The sequence below is a fragment of the Vombatus ursinus genome, unplaced genomic scaffold, assembly GCF_900497805.2.
Source record: "Vombatus ursinus unplaced genomic scaffold, bare-nosed wombat genome assembly UNPS02004533.1, whole genome shotgun sequence".
Taxonomy (NCBI): Eukaryota; Metazoa; Chordata; class Mammalia; order Diprotodontia; family Vombatidae; genus Vombatus; species Vombatus ursinus.
The window spans coordinates 1,631,090-1,653,666 of NW_020944311.1; the positions used below are offsets into that span (position 1 = coordinate 1,631,090).

The 22,577-nt window shown below is 43.1% G+C and overlaps 3 protein-coding genes across 11 annotated transcripts in view; 2 read left to right on the top strand and 1 right to left on the bottom strand.

The window, feature by feature from the left end:
- Positions 1-278: 278 nt before the first annotated feature.
- Positions 279-2,741, top strand: TIMM8A (translocase of inner mitochondrial membrane 8A). Its single transcript, XM_027837268.1, has 2 exons — positions 279-474; positions 1,696-2,741. Exons 1-2 carry the CDS (start codon positions 349-351, stop codon positions 1,855-1,857), a joined length of 288 nt encoding a protein of 95 aa, XP_027693069.1. The 5' UTR covers positions 279-348; the 3' UTR covers positions 1,858-2,741.
- Positions 2,742-4,351: 1,610 nt separating this feature from the next.
- On the bottom strand, positions 4,352-16,411 carry LOC114024354 (magnesium transporter NIPA2-like). The gene is made up of 8 exons (XM_027837369.1): positions 16,309-16,411; positions 14,252-14,279; positions 13,424-13,480; positions 11,692-11,816; positions 11,348-11,438; positions 10,590-10,750; positions 5,555-6,674; positions 4,352-4,502 (listed from the first exon to the last, which is right to left on the bottom strand). Exons 1-7 carry the CDS (start codon positions 16,409-16,411, stop codon positions 6,172-6,174), a joined length of 1,068 nt encoding a protein of 355 aa, XP_027693170.1. The 3' UTR covers positions 4,352-4,502; positions 5,555-6,171.
- Positions 16,412-17,003: 592 nt separating this feature from the next.
- TAF7L (TATA-box binding protein associated factor 7 like) overlaps positions 17,004-22,577 on the top strand; it is a 29,285-nt gene continuing 23,711 nt past the window's right edge. For 6 of the 9 annotated variants that reach the window (XR_003566869.1, XM_027837028.1, XM_027837072.1 and 3 more), the window contains exons 1-4: positions 17,004-17,104; positions 19,677-19,786; positions 21,006-21,079; positions 22,286-22,364. Coding sequence is in view for 8 of the 9 variants with exons in the window: in XM_027837028.1 (XP_027692829.1) it covers positions 21,014-21,079; positions 22,286-22,364 (145 nt within the window). In the remaining variant the exon portion in view is untranslated. Of the gene's footprint in view, positions 17,105-18,752; positions 18,770-19,676; positions 19,787-21,005; positions 21,080-22,285; positions 22,365-22,577 lie in introns of those variants that run through there. The other 3 variants (XM_027837040.1, XM_027837048.1, XM_027837055.1) reach the window with 3 other exon arrangements.

The following is a 22,577-nucleotide window of genomic DNA, read 5'->3' on the forward strand; positions in this document are numbered from 1 at the left end:
ACGGGCCAGCCAGTGGCCCAGGCCACGCGCAGGCGCAGCGCGCTTGTGCACTCGCTACAGTTTACCACCCAGCCATTGGCCCAGGCCATGCGCAGGCGCAGCGAGCTTGTGCGCTCGCTACAATTTTACCGCCCAGCCATTGGCCCAGACCATGCGCAGGCGCGACACGCACGAGGCAAGGGCAAGGGGAGGGGAGGGGGAAAGGGAGGAGTTAGTGAGGGGACTCGGAGAAGGCGGGGCGGTCCCGGAGCCGGTGGGTTCTGCTTCCGTTTCCGCCCTGAAGACACGTGAAGGTCGGTGGGTTCTTGCGGCTGGCGGGCTCGCGGTTGTGCGCGGGTCCAGGTCAGCATGGATTCCTCATCGTCAGTTGCGGGGCTGGGCTCCGTGGACCCGCAGCTGCAGCATTTCATCGAGGTGGAAACTCAAAAGCAGCGATTTCAGCAGTTGGTGCACCAAATGACTGAACTGTGCTGGGTGAGAAGCTAGGGGCCTGGGACCCTCCACCTATTCCGCGTCCTGCCCCGCTCTGCTCTCTGCCTGACCGCAGGGACACGGGGAGGTAGGGAGGGAGGTCCCCCACCTCGAACACTAAAGTGACCCCTCCTTTCTCTGGGAAACGGGGATCCTCACGCAGCTCTAAGGGGGCTAGATTGGTGGTGCAAACGGAAACCCGATCTCCCCGAGACGCCTCGCCCCCCGCCCCTCCCCTTGGTAGTGCTCAGCTGGGTAAAGAGTGTAATTGGAGCCCATCTCTGCACTGGGATCTTCTTTTTTGGAAGCCCAAATCCCATGGAGTGGGAGAACTTTTACACTTCTGGACCTCCACTTCAGGGTGTCTCTTGATCATACACGACTACCAGCCCAGGAGGTGGAGTCCTCCATCTCTCACATCACTGATGAGTCGTTTGGGGAACAAAGTGTACCAGCCCAAAGGTTAGGTGAAACTTGGCCAGCTTATGTCACTACCTTTGGTGTCCATTGTTTCCGTATGCAAAAAATTCCATAGAACTAAGAGGTGGTGCTGGGATAGGTTTTGTTTTGGGATAATGGCTGGGAGGCAAGTGTATTCCTATGTAGGTCTGTGCAACTGAAAGTACAGACTTTTATCAAGTATGGGACTTGAGCCCCATGCATTGAACTACAGGTAGTAATTTGTTTCCAAAGCATTTCCCGGCTGTGGCCAAGAAAAATGCCTCTTGAGATCTTTGATCTAATTAAATTCAGAACAAAGAGAATTTGCAAGTTTTGGAAACCTTGCCTCATCCCCCTTTACCCTTTGCAATGTTCAGTTAATTCAGAAGCAGTGTGGCACTATGAACTTTGTTGGGCTAGAACTGAGTTCAGCAGCAAAAAGGCCAAATTGGGCCATTTTGCATTTTTCACAATTGTTGTATTCTTGTGTATTCAGAATCAGGTTTCTTGTTCCCTGTCATAAATGTGTGTGTGTGTGTGTGTGTGTGTGTGTATGTGTATTTTTTGGCAAGGCAGTTGGGGTTAAGTGACTTGCCCAGGGTCACACAGCTAGAAAATGTCATGTCTTGGACTGAGACTGGATTTGAACTCAGGTCTTTCTAACACCAGGGCCAGTACTCTGTCCACTGCACCACCTAGCTGTGCCCTCATAGATTCTTTTTATACTATGCTTTTTCTCCTCTGGAATTTGGTATATGTAAAACCAGATCTTTTCTTGTGCAGGAAAAGTGCATGGACAAGCCTGGGCCCAAATTGGACAGTCGAGCTGAAACGTGTTTTGTGAACTGCGTGGAGCGATTTATTGACACAAGCCAGTTCATCCTGAACCGATTGGAGCAGACACAGAAGTCCCGGCCAGCCTTCTCAGAAAGCCTGTCTGACTGATTTCAGAACAGCTCTCTGTTCTGTTTTTCCAAAAGAACTTTAGAGTTCAAGAAAAGAAGAACTAGTGATGGGATGGTTGTAAAAGAAAAGGCTGTGGGGAGATTGGCTTCCATCTTTTATCCCAGCCTTTGGGATATTCTGTTATCTGAATGAGCAGAGAACAGTTTTGTGAGTCTGGGGGTTGTGTTTTGTTTTGAAATGCCAGTTTTATGAAAATTTTGGACAGTGGAATGGAAGACTACTAGATACATTTAAACTGTACACAGGGCTGTGTTCTTAATGTTCCATTGGCTTCTTTGTAGGTATTCAAACTGGGACCATATAGATAGACTCCCTCATCTGTACATGTTAATTTCAAACCTGTGGGAGGGTGGGGTTGAGATAATACATCTTTGCATCTAGCAACAGGAGGAGAGAAGCCGTTTGGTACTGCAGTTTCAGGCCTCCTTATCCATCTTGTGACTTAATCAGGGCTGGGCAGATCTGTAATACAGTGCCCAGACTAGACACCTCACTTACAATGGTATCCATCTTCCTCCTTTACTGTGACTTATTTTAAATACCTGTATACAGTACATCTCAGTAGACAATGCTGAGAGGCTAAGAGGGCTTTGGATACAGAGAAATCTAGCTTAATTATCTAGTGAACATAACTTTTGCCTCCCTCTTGGCAGTCTCAAAATGAGAATAATTTGCCCTGAGTTTCAGGGTATTAAGTGACTGAAAGATGTGCCTGAATTTATTGTAAAGGTTTAAACCAGCCACCACCCCAGCTAGCCATAGTTTCAGGCAGAGGGGCATACTTAATGTGTTGATTCATTGTTCCATTTATTGCAAATCTTCTGATCATGATCACTGAAATAAAACCCTTTGCCTCAGATTGACATGGTTTTGGGAAAACTTTTCTTTCCTTGGTTCTCACCACTCAACACCTGTGTACCTGTTTTTGTAGTACTTCAGGCATCCGTCATAACTTACAGGATACTTGTAGGTACTGTACTCCCATTTCACTGATCAGACAACTCGGAGTAATCCTGAGCTGGCCAAAGATCCCAGTCGACAGAGCTGGGGCTTCGAGGCCTCGTCCTTTACCTCCAGTGCCAGGTCTATTTTAAGTACATCACTGCCTCTACTAGCTAGATGTCTTGACAGTTAAAACTTAGACCGGGGCTAGTGCCAGGACTTAACATTGTCACCCAATGAGGATTTGCTGAGGGACTGTTGTAAGGCACAAGTCCTGGAAGAACCTCCAACCTGTGGGGATATGAGCTTTGCTTTACATTTCCCCAAGATAATCAAAGCAGAACAAAGTAATGACTGCCAGCCACACTCCTCCCTAGACAGATCTCAAAGCATGAGGCCACTGGCTTAGAAATACTCGAGTTGTTACACATCTTAGCTGTGTATCCCCAACTACTTACTAGAGGGGAGGTAGTAGTATAGTGGAAGAGCAGGGTTTGGAATCAGGGCCCAAGCTAAGAAGAGACTTTGGGCAAGTCAGCTTCTCCGGGCCTCAGCTTTCTCAGCCATGGAGTCGAGATTAGACTCAATGATTTTAAAGGTCCCTTCCAAGTTTGGAGGCATTGCTGCTTGGGGGTGGGAAATTGGACTTCTCTCTTCATTCAAACTTCTTCTCTAGCTGGTGGACAAAATATGAAAATAATTTAATAATTTAACCCATGAAAATTACTTCAGAATATGTAGAATCCTAGATAACATGCAAAACAAAGGGCAAACTAAGTATGCAAATGCTGGGGTTACTCCAGTAAAGGAGTGATTAAAACCAGACTGTACTGATAAAGGTTTTAGAGAGGTAAGCTGAACCATCCTGAGTTGGAGGGAGGGGCATTGGGTGACAAAGGATTTGATTTGATTTTATTTATTTTTAAGGCCTTAATTTTAATAAGTGACCTTACTAGCCTGGTCCTGTTCTTAAATCCTGGAATAGCTAGGCTGCCCAAGTCATTCCAAGTGTGATGATTTGACACTGCACTAAGGCAGCCTCTGCTCCCAACTCAGCCTTGAATCTGACCTTCCCCTCCGAACCTGCCACTCTCTTTAGTTTTTCTTGTTCTATATATGGTGATTCATGGACACAGTGACGTTGCCAAATAATTCCTTGTCTTTGTATGCCAGCACCATGCCTTACACATTGAAGCCACTTCACAGGTGCTGCTTACCAATAACAACAAAATTTAGGCAACATCAGTATGTAAATTTGAAATTAGTTTATTACTCAGTTCAGTCACCAAAACCCACTGTATCACTAAATTTTCTTTCCCCTAGAGAACAGTTTTTGTTCAGTCTTTCAGTCATGTTCAACTCTCTGCAAGCCTCATTTAGAGTTTTCTTGGCAGAGATACTGGAGTGGTTTGCCATTTCCTTCTCCAGCTCATTTTACAGATGAGGAAACTGAGGCAAACAGGGTGAAGTGACTTGCCCAGGGTCACACTGCTAGGCAGTGTCTTGAGGCTGTATTTGAATTCAGAAAGATGAGTATTCCAGACTCTAGCCCCATCCACTCTATCCACTTCAGTGTCACCTTGCTGCCCTTCTTGAGAAACGGAATCATCAAAGGCTGCATCTGTGTGACCTTAGTGTCTGTGTGACCCTGGATTCATCAATCTCAGTCTCAGCTTTCTTACCTGTAAAATGAAGGAAGTGGACCAGCTCTCACTCCTATGATGCTTTACAAATAGAACAATTCTAGGTTCTTTCAGCTATACATAATAACTTAAGTCATATCCTTTGCAGGGATCATGGATTAACCAATAGTTGTCTAATACAGATGATGAAGCAGCTGGCTTGGTAGAGAGGGCTGGGCTTGGCTCTTATCTGTTAAACTGGCTGTGTGACCCTGGCCAAGCCAATTCATTTTGGTCTCCTCCAGGCAACTCTCCAAAACTAAGATTTTGGAGAAATGAAATCCTATGTCCTCAATGGGTGACAAAGAGATGGTTCGTGGACGTTTTCTGTAAGGCTGTTTATGGAGTCTATCACTAGCTAGAGGAAACAGCTCAAAGTCGCAGGCACACACTGCTGTTTCAATTTCCCCCAGACTGGAACTGGAATTGGAAAGGAGGCTGAAGCTATCCCGAGAAGAACAGGAACAGAAATGCCTATGTTGCTCATCAAGAGTCAACATTTATTAAGCATCAAATATGGATACAAAAATAAAAACCAGAGTGTCCCCTGCCCTCAAGGAGCTTACATTCTAGCGATTGCTTATTTCTTTCAAACACACCATGAGCCTCCTATAGACTCAGTACATCACTACTATTCTAGGCAAGAGCACTCCAAACTCCAAGATGATTTGCAGACAGGAAGTATAATCCCTGTAACTGCTGTTTGTCCTCGTGTGGAGGCTGCCACTGAATTTGGAAGTCTTCAGTGAAATGGTCAAGGACAAGGGAACTCTTTGCTCTAAGCCAAGCCAAAAACACACACTGGAGGCCATTTAAGCCGCTACTCTCCTTGGTCTCGAACACTTTACATTTACAAGCAACTCGGAATGTACTTTAACGGTATTGTTTACAGGAATCGGGCAGAACCAGCTCTCTAAGCATATAACCAGGTCAGCTAGGACTGCAACAGACATTCTGGGTAGCTAAATAATCTACTGGGGGTGGGGTGGGGTGGGATGGGGGTGGGGGTTAATAATCTCTGGAATGTGGTTTTTAGAATTAAATCCTCTTACCAGGCAGGTGGTAGCAGCCAGCAGTTATCAGTAATTATACTCAAGTCCTAGATACAAATTTCAGGATGGTCAGGATTCAGTTAGCACTAAAAGTGACACAAAAAACACCTTTAAAAACATTTTTAAAAACCCTAGCATTCACTGAACACTTAAAACATTCGAATTCTCAAACTGTAACAAGTAAATCAGACTAACATCAGTGCTTTTGGGTTTCTGTATGAACTAGTGATGAGAGACAGATGGTTCTTTTCACAAATACTTCACCAGCGTACATATACATCCACATATACATCTAGCAGCATGTCTTAGTGAAGCAAATGAGACTTTAGCAACAACATGGCAGTTGGGAAGGTTCTGCTGTCCCACTGCTTACTAGTTAGGTATTAATTTGCTCCTGATCTGCTCTGGCTGGATGTCAGGGGCCCGGGCAGATCTTAAGTAAAAGTACAAAGGCCACCTTACCCAACAGAAACAGAGAGTGTTCTGCCCAAGATCATTCACAGATTTTCAACCTCTTCGACCTCAATGTTGTGGAACTCTTTGTTGGGATCACGTCCATCTAGAAGAGGCTGATTTTGCCTTTTGTTTTTCCTCCAGGGAGGAGCATGGGAATTACCTCAACTTGACCTCAGAGAAGAATATATCAGGTCAGGAGAAAAAGGGATATCCCGAAAGGCATGAAGAGGGAAAATGCCAAAAACTATGGTTAGGAAACCGCTGACTGTGCCAATGATACTGTCTAGGACCATATGTTGCCATTCCTTAAAAAGAATGGCAGAGCAAGTCATGACAGCTGTGCTGAAAAGGACATAATAGATGGGAGTGACTAGCGAGGCATTGAAAATGTCCAAAGCCCGGTTCAGATAGTTGATCTGAATGCTTATACAAACCACCAGACAAAACAGCAGCACCCAACCAAGGGGTTCCTTCAGGACAGACTTCCCTGAAAACAGCTCCTTCAGGGAGATGCCCAAACCCTTGCCGCAGGACACAGAAAGGGAACCAATTGAGGAGCAGATCAGAACGTACACCAGGACGTTACTATGGCCATATTGAGGTCCTACCACAAAGATGAGGGCAGTGGAACTGGCCAGCACACATATGGCAAATCCAATGAATCCTGAGAAAAAAGACAATTCAGTCAATAAAAATTTGAAATCTATTATTACACATTTTTATTGTTGACCTTCAGTCATCTCAGTCATGTCTGACATGCATAAGAAATGCCAAATCATTAAAACATATACATCTCAGGGAGAGTAACAGTGAATCAATTTGTCTGTCCTTTAATCATATTAACCAGTAAGATTTTAGTTCTAGATTTTCTCCTTCTACCTGTCCCCATCAAAAAAGGTTTAATGTGAAGAGAGGGATAGTTTCTGCGTCAGAGGTACCTATTAGGAAACTGGGGGATGGGGACACACACAACAGATCAGGGTTTAGGTACATTAGTAGAGAATTCATTATGGAGAAAATGGCCAACAGGATTTTGAGCTATCAAATTAATAGATTCTCCAACTGGAAGTAGTGCTCCTGCTAAGGGTTACATTAGGGTGTCCAAAACATTATAAAAAGGTTAGAAATTATATGAATTATTAAATCTGAGTAATTATATGAAATGCACCTTGAACTCTGAGAAATGTGATAAAATAATGGAGAAACAGAGCTAGCAGGTATTTGTTTAATTTGCTTAATCCTCCACAGAAGAGAGAAAACAACTGTAGAGTTGAGATCAGACTCAATGATCTTAAAAGTCCCCTTCCAAGTTTGGAGGCATTGCTACTTTTTGGGAGGGGGAGGGGGGGAAATTGGATTCTTCCCTACATTTAAACTTCCTTTCTAGCTGGTAGACAAAATGTGAAAATAATTTCACACCTAAAAATTACTTCAGAACATTTAGGAACCTAGACAACAAACGCAAAACAAAAGGTAAACAAAGGGGGAGGGGAAAGAAAGTGTTGTCCTTGGTGGTGCTATAATCTTACATAATAGGTGCTTTGCTGAGAACCAATAAGCAAAAAGGAACCCAAGGTTTCAGTCTCCAGTGACAAGAAAGTAGTATTATCAACAGAAACAAGGAGGTTAGGATGGAGGGCAAAGTTAAGTGGGTAATGAGTTTGTTTTGTTTGTTGTTTTTTTTTTTTTTTTTGGCTAGGCAATAGGGTTAAGTGACCCGCCCAGGGTCACAAAGCTAAATGAGTGTTATGTGTCTGAGGCTGGATTTGAATGCAGGTCCTCCTGACTCCAGGGCTGGTGCTCTATCCACTTCACCACCTAGCTGCCCCCATGAGTTTGGTTTGGAACATCCAGAATGAGATGTCCATAAGCCCTATCTCAATGCACTGAACATTATTTAACCAATGACTTGGATAAAGGCTTATCAACTTGCTGATGATGACAGAATTAGGAATCTAAAGGACCTCACCAGGCGAGACCACTGGGGTAAACTATATTGAATTGGGAAAGATGTGTTGGGTTAAAACTGTACCTTATTCTGGTTCCTCTGGCCACCTCTCCCTCCTTTCTACATAGCATGGTAAGTATGTTTATAAGGAGCCAGTTTAAAGTGGCAATAGCAGGAAACAAGATTGCAAAGGGGAACCTAGAAGTTGTGAACAAGCTGTTCCAAAGATAAAAGGAGCACAATTTACAAACTGTATCGTATTGTAACCAAAAATCACATCCTGGTAATATGTGCTGACTCAGGGGAAGTCATCTGGGCTTTCTTGTCAGGCCTTTGGCTCCTATGATATAGAAATCTTAGAGAAGTTCCCGACATCTCCAGTAAGTCCAGCAGAACACCAAATGCTGCTGATAACTTTGAGATGACATGAATATGTTAAGGAACTAATTCCAAAGTGGCACAGATTAAGAGTAAGTCTGTTCCCCTCAAAAAGCTATAAAGACGAGACCTCGAATTCTTTGCCCTCCATCTGGGTCCATGCTGCCAAGGGTTCCCAACTCTAATCCACGGTTACTCAAGTGATTCTCCGTACCTGTCTCCCTCCCCCTCCTCCGATGCCGACCTTCCTCTGCCACCCTATCCCCCATTCCCACTGTCAGCCTTTGTATCCCTCTTCGCTGATTGTCTCTGTACTTTCTGTGCCTGTTCTTCCCTCCACCCTCTGTGCCTTATTAAGGTTTAATCACTTCCCACTGCCATCATGGTCTCACCTGGCAAGTATCTAAAGAACCAGGCATGCCTACCCCATTTCATGTTTCCATAAAATATTAATTCATGTGGCCTCATACTTGGATTAAGAGAAATCAACTTTGCAAGTACAAGATGGCTAGTCAACAGTCCCTCTGAAAGAGCCTGGGGTGTAGCGATTACGACAAGCCCAATGAACAACTATGAAATGGCAGCCAAAAAAGCTAAGGCAACATTGAAGCACGTTAAGAGAGACACTGTGTCCAAGACTAGGGAAGTAAGCATTGCTGCCTCACTTTGCCCTGGTCACCTTCACTGTGGACACTGTGTTCATTTAGCTGTGGATACTACATTCTAGGAAGGACAGTGATAAGCCTGAGAACATTCAGAGGAGGCTAACCAGGATAGTGCTAGAAAGATTAGCTGAAAGAACGGGGTGGGTGGGTGGGTGGGGAGACGGGACAGCATAGCCGTGTCAAGATGATTATAAACAAAAGGAATGCCACTGGTTCAGCTTGGCCCCAGACACAACTAGGAGCAGTGGGGAGATGCTGCAAAGGGGCAAATTTCAGTTTGATGATGGGAAAAACTTCCTACCAACTACCTTTAGCCATGAGGGTAGGCCTGCATCAGAACACAGTGAGTTTCACCTATCAGACTGGCCAACATGAGAAAACAGGAAAATGATAAATGTTGGAGAAAATGTGGGAAAATTGGAACACTAATGCATTATTGGTGGAGTTGTGAAATGATCCAACCATTTTGGAGAACAATTTGAAACTATGCCCAAAGGGCTATAAAAATGTGCATACCCTTTGACCTAGCAATAGCACTTCTAGGGCTGTATCCCAAAGAGATCAGAAAAATGAGAAAAGGACCCACACGTACAAAAATATTTATAGCAACTCTTTTTGTGGTGGCAAAGAATTGGAAATTGAGAGGATGCCCATCCATTGGGGAATGGCTGAACAAGTTGTGGTATATGAATGTCATGGAATACTATTGAACTATAAGAAATGATGAACAGGCAGACTTCAGAAAAACCTGGAAAGACTTGGTCTGATGCTTAGTGAAGTAAGCAGAACCAGGAGAATGCCGTACACACTAACAGCCACGTTGTTCGATGGCTAATATTGATAGACTTAACCTTCTCAGCAATACAAGGATCTACGACATTTCCAAAGGCCCCATGATGGAAAATGCTATCCACATACAAAGAAAGAACTATGGAGTTTGAATGCAGATTGAAGCATACTATTTGGAAAAAAAAAAAAAAGAACATCATGAATTATCTCTGTCTGAAAGGATTCAGGGAAGGGCTGCAACTGCCACCTGCCTGGGTGTTCTTATTCAGGTTCTTGTTCAGTATCCTAGAGAGAGATGGTGATTTCCTCTCATCTCCTGTCTTCCAAGGCAGTATTTTCTAAGAAGTTGCCATGGAATTTGATTTTCTGCCAGATGTACTCAAATTAGTGTAATCAGAAACAGAGGCAGGTACTGAGAGTCTGGAGTTTGGTGAATTAGAAAAACAAAGAATCAAAAGTAGAAGATGGACTACATTGGTTGCTTTGACCAAAGCCTTTATTGGCTAGTGACCAACCAACTGATGAGTTGCTGCGCTACATTTAGGAAGGCGGACACTGTCAGCAGAACCATATTCGAAGCCTTTTCAGCCGAGAACTTATACATACCAGAGCCTGCACAAGTCTAGAGAAACCACAGCCACCTCCATATCACAATGAGACACCAGAGTAGGATTGGAAGAGCGTTGAAAGCAGGAGCTACCAAAACCATCTACCTTCTCCCAACTAAAATTCCAACCAAGGCCTTTGTCATACTAAGGTATTTCAAATCAAAATCATGTTAGAATTTCCCTTCTGCTACCTGGACTTCTCAGCTTCTCAGACATCTCTGCCAAGGTGAAGATCATCTGCTCCTGGGGGCCATGGATCACCATCATGGTTGAGGCCAGAATACTTAGTACACAACCAATCTTCCCATGAATGTTCAACTTTTCATTCAAGAAGTAAGAGGACAAAATGGAACTGCGGGTAAACATAAAACATGTCAATACACCCAGGCAGAGATTCTTTCATCAATAACACTCAGCTATAAATCAATACCATACTGCCTCAGCACAGGGAGGATTCTAAGTGCCAGGGAAAACAGCCAGGTTCACAAGAGTGAACTATATTCACTATATTACATAAAACCTCAACAGGAGTGAGATAGCCAAGCATTTAATTGGACCAAGCTGATCCTGGGAAGAAAGAAAGAAGGGGAGAAAAAGCAGAGGACACAGGAAGATAAATAAAACCAAAAGAAAAGTGAATGCATAAACAGTCACTTAAGTTGGGCCAGGGTTGGTGGGCAGGAAGAAAACAATCTGCTCTATTCATGAAAAAGGATTCATAGCAATAGGAGACTCATGAAGTTCCAAAAGGAAACTTTCTCCCCAAAACAGATAGAGTTAAGGGAAAGAAAAGCTTTTTTCTCCTAGGAAGTAAAACACTTCCAGTAAGTAAACTTAGGAAAAGAATGCAAGAAAACAAGGATATTGGGGAAATATTTTCACCAATAATACATCATCACTTCAGGTTGCTAGGACATAGACTCAAATAAAGCACCTGAACATCGCTTACCTCACTAACACACTTAGTGCACACAGGGGTGTTACTAGTGTGGCTGGGGCAAAAGCATAGGCAGCAAAGTTGGCAGCTTCTCCGACTCCCACTGCAAAGGAGAAACAACTTTCTTGGTTAGGAAAGTGATCTTCATTACAAGCTAAACTTGGCATGAGTACAACATTATCAATAGCAACTACAGGTTGACCACCATCTCTCATCAGATCTTGATGGAGACAGTCTAGGACCCTGAACCCAAGAGCTTTGGGAATAACAATGTCCCCCAAACCACCAGATCTGTTTCCAGCCCAGCCCCCACAGCCATCATTGAGGGGAGAAATCATTGTGGAGAAGGAGCCCACCTTCCTCATTACCACCAGCAACAAATGCTGACCAATGGCCACCAACAGGCGGATGGGCACGGGAGCCCTGGGAGTGGCAGCACTTCCCAGACCACCGGTCCTGCCATCGTCTGGGGAAGCAACTCCTGTGGAGAAGGGGCCAGCCAGCCCCACCAACTGTCACACACAGGGCAGGTAAGCCAGCCTAGATGAAGCAGTCAGGCACCCTGAGGGAAAAACAGGAGGCAGCATGTGCCAGACAAGTGAAACCACCACCATCACCACCTTGACCACCATCTCCCCTCAGATCCCAATGGTGAGAGGCCAGAACCCTGAACCCAAAGGCCTTGGGAATAGCATTTCTTCCAGTCCAGTGCCCTCAGCTATAAACCCTGGGCAGTAACTCATTCGGAGGGGCAGCCTGGCCACTGCTCCAGCAGGTGCTGTAGACACAGTTACTGAAGACCTAGAAAAGAAAGTTCTTGCACCAAAGTCCTTGACCCTGTCCAATGGTTCAACACCAGAAACTGATATGATTTTTAACACTGGAAATACCATTAAAGAGGAGGCCTGACCATCTGCTTGGCCACTGTACCTTGGGACCTTGCCATCCCACTTGCAGTAGAAACCTCCCAAATGGGTTGTTCCCTCTCCCCCCAACAGAATGTGAGCTCCCTAAGAGCATGGAATGTCTGACTTTTCTATCTGTACCCCCCAGGGCTTGGTTTAGTGTTTTGTACATGATAAATACTTCATTTATTCATTCATTCATTCATCTGTACAGTTTTTAAAGTCAAACCTACCTAACACAAAGTCTTGGGTTCTTATATGTACTTGCTTAATAAACTCTTCTGTACCTAGCTCTTCTATGCAACTTCTTCCTTGCTGACATAAATCCTTGAGCAGGAGTGAAATTAGGATCCTGTACCAGCAACTGATTGCTGCCCTGGCAGGTTGAGAGTATAACCTCAGTAAGTAAGGGTTGCTTATTACACCCTAATTCCTACTGCACAATGCATCAACAAATGTGGACTGTGTGATGAAAAGTTAAATAAGTTTAGCAGAGCTAACAGGAGGTGATGGAGCATTTCATTTTGAGATGATGACGAGACCATTCTACTCGAGCAAAAGCCCGAGTAGTCAGGATTTGCATTCAAGGCCCCTGGGCACCTCCAAGTGTTAGACACTAAGGTAATCCTCGTCTCATGCTAGCACTTGTGCCCTGAACGTCACCCTGATTTGTACAGAACTAGGAAGACATCTGTGAGCAGTGAGAGGCCCAAGTTTTGTGACTTTAAGCCAACGCCTCAGAAGCCGCGTTGTAACTGCTATTAATTTGTCTACTTGGAAAATGGACTAGGAGCTAGAAAGATATTAAAGAGGCTTTTCATAAGGGAACAGGGAGCGAATATGGGTCTCTACCTATGTGACCACACGTGAGTATACTTACACATTTTCGTGTTCATGATATCGGAAAAGAAACATTCGTTTGGGAGCAAAAGGAAATCACGAGTGCTTGTTGGTCTGTATCAGAGCAGGTTATAATCAATGTGATTAAAGATCTGTTATGCATATTTAGGTGTATCTTTGCCAGAATACAATTGGTTAGATAGAACTACAGTACAAAAAAAACTGTTTTGCATGCCTAATGTGGAATGGTCATCTCTCCAGCTTATTCTAAAATAACTCGTTGCCTTATTTTGATATTTATCTTTCAGGCTGCAATTTCATGAACAAACCAAAAAAAACTTACTGGATAGTAGTCCAGCCCACCAGAGCCACTCCTTTAGGTATGCATGGCCGCCATGACCTAATAGAAGGAAGAGAAGTTACACACCTACCAGGCCTTAAGGACTGGAATCAAGGAGAACAACAACTGGGACGTTTTTCTTTATACGAAAAGACAATTTTCTTGTTCCTCCTGACCTGCTATAACTTGGAGGGTCCTTGGATTCCTCCTGCCAACTTCCTAAAGATTTTTCATTTTCTTTCTCTTTTTTAGCCCCCAAAAGACCTAGCATTTTGACCAGAACTTGTGAATCTCCAAATGCAGAAGATTCATCACAGCACCCAGTACCCATGGCAGTCACTTCAATATATCCAGGGAAGGGAAATTTTGCCCCAGGCAGTGGGCTTTGGGTCTCGGCACAGCACACACCAAAGGGCAAGAGTTCAGGTAAATAAAGCCTAATTCTGGTCTATACTATGCAACTTCTGACCTCAAACTCAGAATAAAAGAATTTGAATGCCACAAGCTTTTAAAAATCTGAACCCGACAACTGTCCTCCTTAAATCACTTACCCTTACAGGTTTAGTGAATAACTACTATGTCTTCAGCACAGCGCCTTCAAAATCCTGGGATAATGAGAAATCAAATTCAGAAACAATCCTAAAAACTACCCTTGAACTCATCTCAATCTTTTCTAAGAGCCAATTAACAAGTATGCTAATAACAATACCTACAGATTCCCATTTAGCCTCCTTTCCATCTTAGACCACCTATCTTTTCAGCTCAAAGGTGAGAAGCAAGAGGAAAGAAAAATTCTGACAAACCAACCCAGGAATAAAGAGTCTGCTATACCTGCTTTCACAGAGCCTCTGCTGGCAATCTTAAGAAGTCCTTTCTTCTTCAGGATGAAGCTTGTACCAATGAAAATGCTGGAGCTGACAGCCAAGCTCAGACCAATATAGAAGCTATTGTGGCCAGCCATCATCTCTGGCCAGCACTGGTCCTGTTGGGATTTTTAAAAAGCAGATTTGAGGACACTTGCCGTTTGACAAAGTTCAACATCTACACTGTGGATTCGTGAAGATCAGATGGTAAAGATTCCTTTTGAGGACAGCACTAAGTGGGCAAACCAGCTGGCTAAAGAAGGTCTTGGCAACTTACTGAGACAACTGATCAAATTGAATAATTTTATTTTTCAGTATTTTGAGGAATTTTATTTTTGACTGTGACCATTGACTTTTTATAAAGACAATTAAACTGCTTCAACTTTAATCCTAGCTCTTGTGCATATCACCTCATTAGTCCATCCCTAGCAAATGGACAGGTGGGTTGGCTTTTTCCTTGAAGCTGCTTAAATGTTTTAGGTTTAGATGCGTTTTTAAAGTTGATTTTTCAAAGGCAAGCAAACTATCACATCTTCTTCCTCCTCCTCATCCATGAACATTCGTCAACTAAGGCACTGAGTAGGCAATTTAAATACAGAATTGGTGCCACACGTGTGCTGTCTGCTTGCTACCATGAAACAGACTGAGATTTTGGAGACAAAAAAAAAAAAAAAAAAAAAAAAGGCCAAAGGGCCTTGTTTAAGGAGCAGCAGGAGTACCGAATCAAAGAATACTGAAGAGATGCTACACGTGTCTAATGTGCATGTACATAGATGGAAATCTATATATTAGTCTTGCTTTTGGACTCAGCTTCTAGTCATTTAGAGTAACTCTCCAGTGATATGGTTTGATACTCTATAATTCTCCTCCAGTTTACAGGACAAATCCAGCATTCAGTGTTCCTAAAAATGGCTGTCTTGCAATGGTTCCAATCTTCCAATTTCAAATTATTGTTTCTGATCTCTATTGCTAATCCAATTCAACCAGTCCTAATCCCTAATCCCCTAACTCCCTTCTCTCAATTTCTCTACTCTTAGTCCCACCCCTATGTTCAGATTTATATTCTTTCACCCATTTTCTCACCTATATTAATTCAGCCCATTCCTCAAACTCCAATTTAGCTATAAATAATTTCTTTCGCTGATTTCCTACCGCATGAAGCCTCTTTATCATTCACTTAATACCACAGGCTTGTACAACACATTTTGTTGATGAAAGTCCAGGCAATTTTTAAAAAAATGGTAAACATTTATTGAATACAAAATCACAGACTTCCCCCCCCAGACTAAAAATATCCCAAATGTAACTATTGTTAATTTTTAAAATTAAAAAACTAAATTTTAGTTGCAAAATTATAAAGAACAGGCATGACTCCAAAGGAAAAAAAAAATACGAGAAGACACCCTACTCCTTTGCAGAGGTGGGAAGTCCACAAATGTTGTACATTGCCTATATTTTCAAGCTGTTTTTGACGTATTGATCAGTTATGCTGATTATTTCCTCTTTTTCTTTTTTTGTCTTAAAATACTATTTATTATATGGGATGGTTCTCTGGGAGGGGGAAGGATACTGAGGTAAATTATGGTGATATAAAAAAAAAGACAGCAATAAAAACTTACTTAAAACAAAAAAAAAAATTTCATTGATTAAGCTTTACCCTAAAAATACAAATTTAAAAAATGAAACACAAAAAAGCCCCACATTTGCTTTAGCCATATTATCCACTCTTATTTTTAGCATTTCCCGTTATCATTTCCCGCCATCATGTTTTAGTTTCCCAACTAGACTGCAAGGGTTGCTCTCATTTTTGCATCCTAACTGTGCTTAGAACATCAAATCCAACCCACAGCCCGTTTGGTGAGAAGGCGGGAAGACATTCTGTTTCGAGGATGGGAAAGGGTGCCTGCTCTGAGAGGTGTGAAACTGAGTCCTGGGAGAAGACTCTTCGAGTCTTTTATGAAGGGGATTTGTTCTGTGAAGTTTGGATTGAGTTGGAGGGCCACACTTGTGGACCTAGAGGGCCACCCGTGGCCTCGAGGCTGCTCAAGAGGTGTTCCCCACCCCTGCTAGCATCTTCCCACATTCCCCCGCCCGATTCTGCCATTCTCAGGGCAGGCTGCTGGAGCATTAAGGCAGGGCCCAGTGTGAGGAGGGGCAGTGTATGATTTTTCTTTTCTTGGAAAAAAAAAAAATTTGGAATCTTTTTTTCCTAAGATATCCCTCCCCAAAACCATCCCTGGTAAGAAAATTTTTAAACATGAAGGGGAGGATACAAAATTTTAAAAATTTGCATGACGAGGGGGAAAGCTGTTGGGGATGCTCAAAAAGGTCAGGGCCCTCGCCTGGCTCACTTCCGGCCCCGCTCAGCTGGCCACATCTGGCATCCCCCTATCTCCCCCCAGCGCCGCCCCCCCTACCTTTCTCCTGAAGCCGAGCGCGTGCTCCCCAAGCCCCGACCTCGCCTCGCGCACACGACGAGGGAAGGAGGGAAGGGAGAGAGGCAGGAGGGCAGGAGGGCAGGAGGGCAGGAGGGAACGAGGCAGGCCCGCGAACCGCCCTCCCGCTGCACCTGCGAAAATCCCGCCTTCCCGCAGCCTCCCCGCCCCCGCCCCCGCCCCACTTCCGCTGCCTCGCTCGGAGCGGCCCTCCACCCGGAACCCCTCCCGGAGAGCGCGAGGCGAGGAGGCGGGGCCGCCAAGCGCTTCCGGTGCCCGCCCAGATCCTCAGGCGTTGCGCCTCCCGCCGTCGTCAAGTCGTCGTCGTCTGGAGGTCGTTCTCGTCGGACGGGGAGGCGGCGCTCGTCTTCGTCGATTTGGGGTCGGTGAGTGTGCCGGGACCCTTGAGGAGAGGGCCGGCTCCGACCCGTCGGCTGCGGGAGTTGGAGCCATTACTCTTCTGTGGGGAGAAACGGGGGAGGAGGCGGGAGGAGGCGGGAGGGGGGCGGGGCTGGGAGCCGTGAAGAAAATCCGAGCCGCCTAGGAGCAGAAGGAGCCCCCGGAGGCCGTCCTCTCCAGTCCCCTGTCTTTACACTTGGAGAAAGTGAGGCGAAGGGAAGGGACCGTCCTCAAATAGGGAGGCATTGTGGTTCAGTGGAAAGCGTTGAACTTGGCGTCTCAGGACCTGAGTTCGATTTCCGCCTCAGCCCCTTAATAGCTAGTGTCACCGTGGGCTGGTCACTTAACTGTCTGGGGCCTCAGTACCCTCCTCAGCAAAATGAGGAGGTAGGAAGTAACCCAGAGCTGCTAAGCCTTTTTGTTTTTGTTTTTGGTTTTTTTTTTTTTTTTTTTTTTTTGCACCATCGGCCCCCTTGGGCTGTGTGGTGAAGCGAATGGATCCCTTCTCAGAATCATGTCTTTGAGTGCCATAATTACAATAGGAAACCAATTATGTGAAAATACCCTTATCAAAATAATTTGAAGACGAATTCCCAGACCCCGGACTAGATGGACTCTTCAGAATAGTAAAAGTGGTAAAGGGCCGAACCGGGATTTGAACCTCTGGCTCCGGAGCTAGCCCTCTTGCCACTGAATCACATCGAGGCGGTGACTGGGGGAGTCATGTGTGAGATCCTCTTGCTTAAGGTTCAGTATTACCAGAGCCAATCCTTTTTTAGCCCTGACAGGAAAAAATGGTGAGAAATAAAGCTCCCTGGTTCCTCACCTTTTACCACCATCCTTAGGGAATTTAGAGGTCTAGTACCTTATTTTACAAATTAGTAAACTAAGGCTTAGAGAGTTTAAAGTAACTTCCCCAGCTCACACGAGTAAGTGGCAGAGCTAGGGATAAAACACAGGGCTACTGGGCCTAACACACTACACCTCTTTTCATCACACAAGGGGCTTCTAACCTTTTGCAGTCCTGTGCCCGTTGGCTTTCAGGAAACCTTATTTAATGTGAAGGGACTAAATTGTGGACTTTACCATGCATATGCACTTAAAAAACAGATTAATTTAGAAATATAATTTATTAAAATATTCATAGATTTATATAATTTATACATTTAAAACCTCATGGGTATGTTCAGTAAGAATGGGATATACTTTTCCAAGGGTACTCCAGAAAGTTTGTAGCTTCATTGATTGGAAGTCATTTTTTTTAAAAATCCAATCAAAATATTCCCCATATTCCTTTGACAAGCTTCTCTTGCCCACTCCCCTCCAGGTATGGGTATCCTTCTGTTGGAAAACCCCTACTAAACCATTTTGCCCCCGGAGGAGAACCAGAAATAAATCTGGACCCAAAGTATTTTATAGAAGTAGCTCTACTGGGAAGTCTTCAGTTTAAATTGCTGTGGCCGAAGTTTGCATAGCAGTAGAAGGTTGGAGTAGTGTTAAAGGGTGGTTGATATAATCCCCAGACTCTGGTTTTTATTTTATTTGCTTTATTTTAATGGACCTTCCCCCTTCCATTTATATTTAGTTTTTGAATGATACGAAAATGTATAAATATTTGTATGAAGCAAGAAGAGAAGAAATGGTGATCACACGTAATACATTTGTGGTTTTTTTCCTCCCCTCTCTCATGCTGGGTGGCTCTGGGCTTCTGTGGTGAAAAAGGATACTATGAAATGCTAAATTCTCTTTGCATTCTGTGCCTTTCCAAAAATTTCTTAAGTCACCTTTAGGGTTGAACATGGAATAATAGCTGGGTGGCATAGTGGATAAAGTGCCAGTGCCAGACTTAGTGGTTAGTTAGGAAGACCTAATTTTAAGGCCTTGCTAATTGTATGACCCTGGGTTAAGTTACAGTAACCTCTCTCATCCTCAGTTTCCTCATTGTAAAATGGGGATAATAATAGCATCTTCATCACAGAGCTGTTGTGAGGATCAAATGAGATAATATGGCAATTGTTCTGTAAACCTTAAATACTGTATAAATGCTACTTGCAATTATTATCGTAACTTTCAGTTACGTACCACTATAACCACAGACCTACATACACATGGCTTCTTTAGCTCCATATGTGTTAAGAGACCTAGAGATAGCTGGGGTTTGTGAATTAGTAATAATGCTATTCTCACATGTGTGTGCCTTTGTTTATGTATACACACATGTGCCAGCTTTAAAGTTTTGTAATATGCTGATATGTAGTTTGTCATTTGGCCCCCACAACCCCAAGCCCTGGGAGGTTGATACTACAAGTATTAGCCCCTTTTTACAGATGATGAAACAAGGCTTGACCCTGTTAAAGGATTTGACCCTGTTTGTAGGGCTGGTAAGCATCAGATCTAGATTTCTTTAATGCCAGGGCCAATACTTTATCCACTGTGATGCACTGCCTTTCTTATCTTGTCTAATCTAAGGTGAAGGGTTTTTTGGCTTGTTTTATGGCACAGCACAAAATCTTTTTACTTTTATCCTTGATGACATCTAACTGTGAACCTAATTGTCAGGTCAAAAATATATCCATTGCATTCTCACCACCCCTGAGGTGTCCTCTCAACTGAAGAACTCGGGGACACCGGCATCCAGGAAGCTGTTTATGAAAGCTAAGCTGTTCCAGGTATAAATAACACCCCTACTTAAATCCAATAAGTGAATGTTAGAAATGACAAAAAAAGAGTAGGAAGATGATTATTCACTTTACAGAAAGAGTTTTTGCTATCAAAAGGATTTGCTGTAGAATTCCTTGTAGAAAGTTTCTCAAATTCATTTCAGATATGCTTTGATTTGCTGAAGTTGAAATTATTGTAAACATATCACAGGAAGCTAAACCCATCTTTTTTTTTTTTTAAGGAGTATTGATGTGTAATAAGTTATTATTAGCTTAGAAGGCAGAGAGACTGATGCTGCTTCTTTACAAGAACTGACTCACAATCTTCAGCATCTCTACAAGGTGAAATAGACCTGGTAGACACAGACTAGTTGTAGAGTTACAGTCACAAGAAGCTACCTTTCCTCCAAATAGATGCTTACCTCGTTTTAACTCAAGTGAACAGATAATGGGAGATTTAGCTATATTTTCCTCAAAACGTCATAGACCACTAACTACTCCAAAGGGTTTTGGAGGACTTCAGTCCTCAGTTTCTTTCCCTTTTTGTCTGCAATTCTTGCAGAAGATATGTAGTTTTCTTAGAGAGATAGAGTCCTCTCTTGCGTTGTTGTACGATTCTTTGCACTAGAATGTAGAATGTCATTGTTGGTAGTTTCTACTTTATGAAATATATATACATATATATATATATATATATATATATATATATATATAGTTGATTTCAAGAGAATTTGTGTTGTGTAACTTAAATTCTCCTTGGAAGTATAAATAGTTTTCATTTAGAGAGGAGTTGTTCACTTCTTTCAGTCGTATCCAACTCTTTGTGACCCCATTTGGGGTTTTCTTGGCAAGGGTACTAGAGTGGTTTGCCATTTCCTTTTCCAGCTCATTTGACAGATGAGGAAACTGAGGCAAACAGGGTTCAGTGACTTGCCAGGGTCACACAGCTAAGAAGTATTTGAGACCAGATTTGAACTAGGGAAGATGAGTCTTCCTGACTCCAGGCCCAGCACTCTGGGTCACTTAGCTGCTCTGCTTAGAGAGGAGAGGTGGAGATGAAATGAAGTGTTTCTGGGCTGTATACATTTCATACTGGCATTGGTACTCGTTAGAGTGCATATAAAACAACTTATATTTGGAGATACCATCTTTAGTGAACAATTGAAGGAAACGAAAGGGGTTTTCACTGACTATTTGTGATTTTGTTTTTCCTCTCTCTGAACTCAAGAACAAAAAATGAGCAAGAATAAAGAGGATCCTCCTCCTGAACTGGAGAACCAATTTATATTACGTCTACCTCCGGTAAGGAGCCCCAGGAGATTAGAACAAATGACTGGAGGCTGAGTTTGAGTGGCTTTTACTCACACTGTGTTAATTTAGACAAACTCTCACACGTAAGGATTCCATTTGGTTGTCAGTTGATAAGTATAAAAACATGATTTAAGAGGATATTGGTCATTAAGAACCCGAATGTAGTCATATTTCACTATGTATCCACTTCATTGAAGTTGTCTTTTCCTTTGTTCATGACTATTTACTTTTGAGAGCTATTTTTTCAAATAATATTAACCTTGAATAGACTTCATCAACTCTCATAGGGTCTTTGTGTCTTCCCTGGCTATCACAGTACCTGGTACATTATAGGAAATAAATCTCGATTGAATTGAATCATAAGTTTAGAGCTAAAAGTACTCTCTAGTACTAAAGACCTTCTAGTTCAACTCTACCATTTTACAGGTGAGTGAACTGAGGTCCAGAGAATTGAAGTGAGTTGCTCAAGGTTACACAGTTATTAAATGGTTAGTACTATGACTCAAACCCAGGTCCTGTGACTCTTTCTATATCACCCTATCATGCTACATTGGTAGGCCCTTTTTCAGTTAGACACCAAGCTTGTTTTGTTTTAGAGTGCTCGTGTACTTATAAAGAGTTTGAGAGTTGAATTACACTCCTCCATGAACATTAAAGTATGTTGTGCTATTGAAGCCTGGATGCCCTCTGGGATTAGAAAGAACAGTCCTTTTGAATACTGTTTTAGAGCCTCTTTACCCCTTGATATCTGGATTTGAACTTTTAAATGGACCAAAAAAGGGCATTTAATGGGAAATGGCACATATTACAACTCTTGGGTGTAAATTGCCCTTCAGTGGGATAAACAAAGTCTTCTCCCAGATAGGGGTCAATTTGTATACCTAGAATATTTGCAGATCAGACCCTCTCCTGACTTTTAACAGTTACTTGAGAGTCTGTGGGGAAGGCCTAGAACCTAGGGGAGGGAGGAGTCCTTTATTGGGAGCTCCAGGAATAATGGTCAACCTGTGTGCTGGGTTGACTTAGATATCCTGATAAATGGTAAAAATGGCTCCATGGAATGCCAAGTAGTTGCTGTCTCTGTGTTTCATCCAGAAACTGGTTGAAGGTTAGATTTAAGAGCAGGATTTCCCTGGCCCATCTCTTCTGCCATCTGGTATGCGTGTGACCAGTCTTATAAATTTTTCTTCTTTTCAGGAATATGCTTCTACTGTGAGAAGGGCAGTACAGTCTGGAAGTGTCAGCCTGAAAGACAAATTAACCATCGAATTGCATCGTAAGTAGTCTATATCGTCTTTATGGTCCCTTTTCTCTCTTCTTATAAGTGAGTGGGAAATGTCTTTCTTCTTTTTTTTTTTAAACTCGGTATTTTATTTTCAGGTTAGCATTTTTTCCCTTCTCCTCCTACGCCACCATTGGGAAAGCAAGAAAAAACAAAATGTTACAAACATTTAAGTCAGACAAAGCAAATTCCCACGTTGGCCTTGGA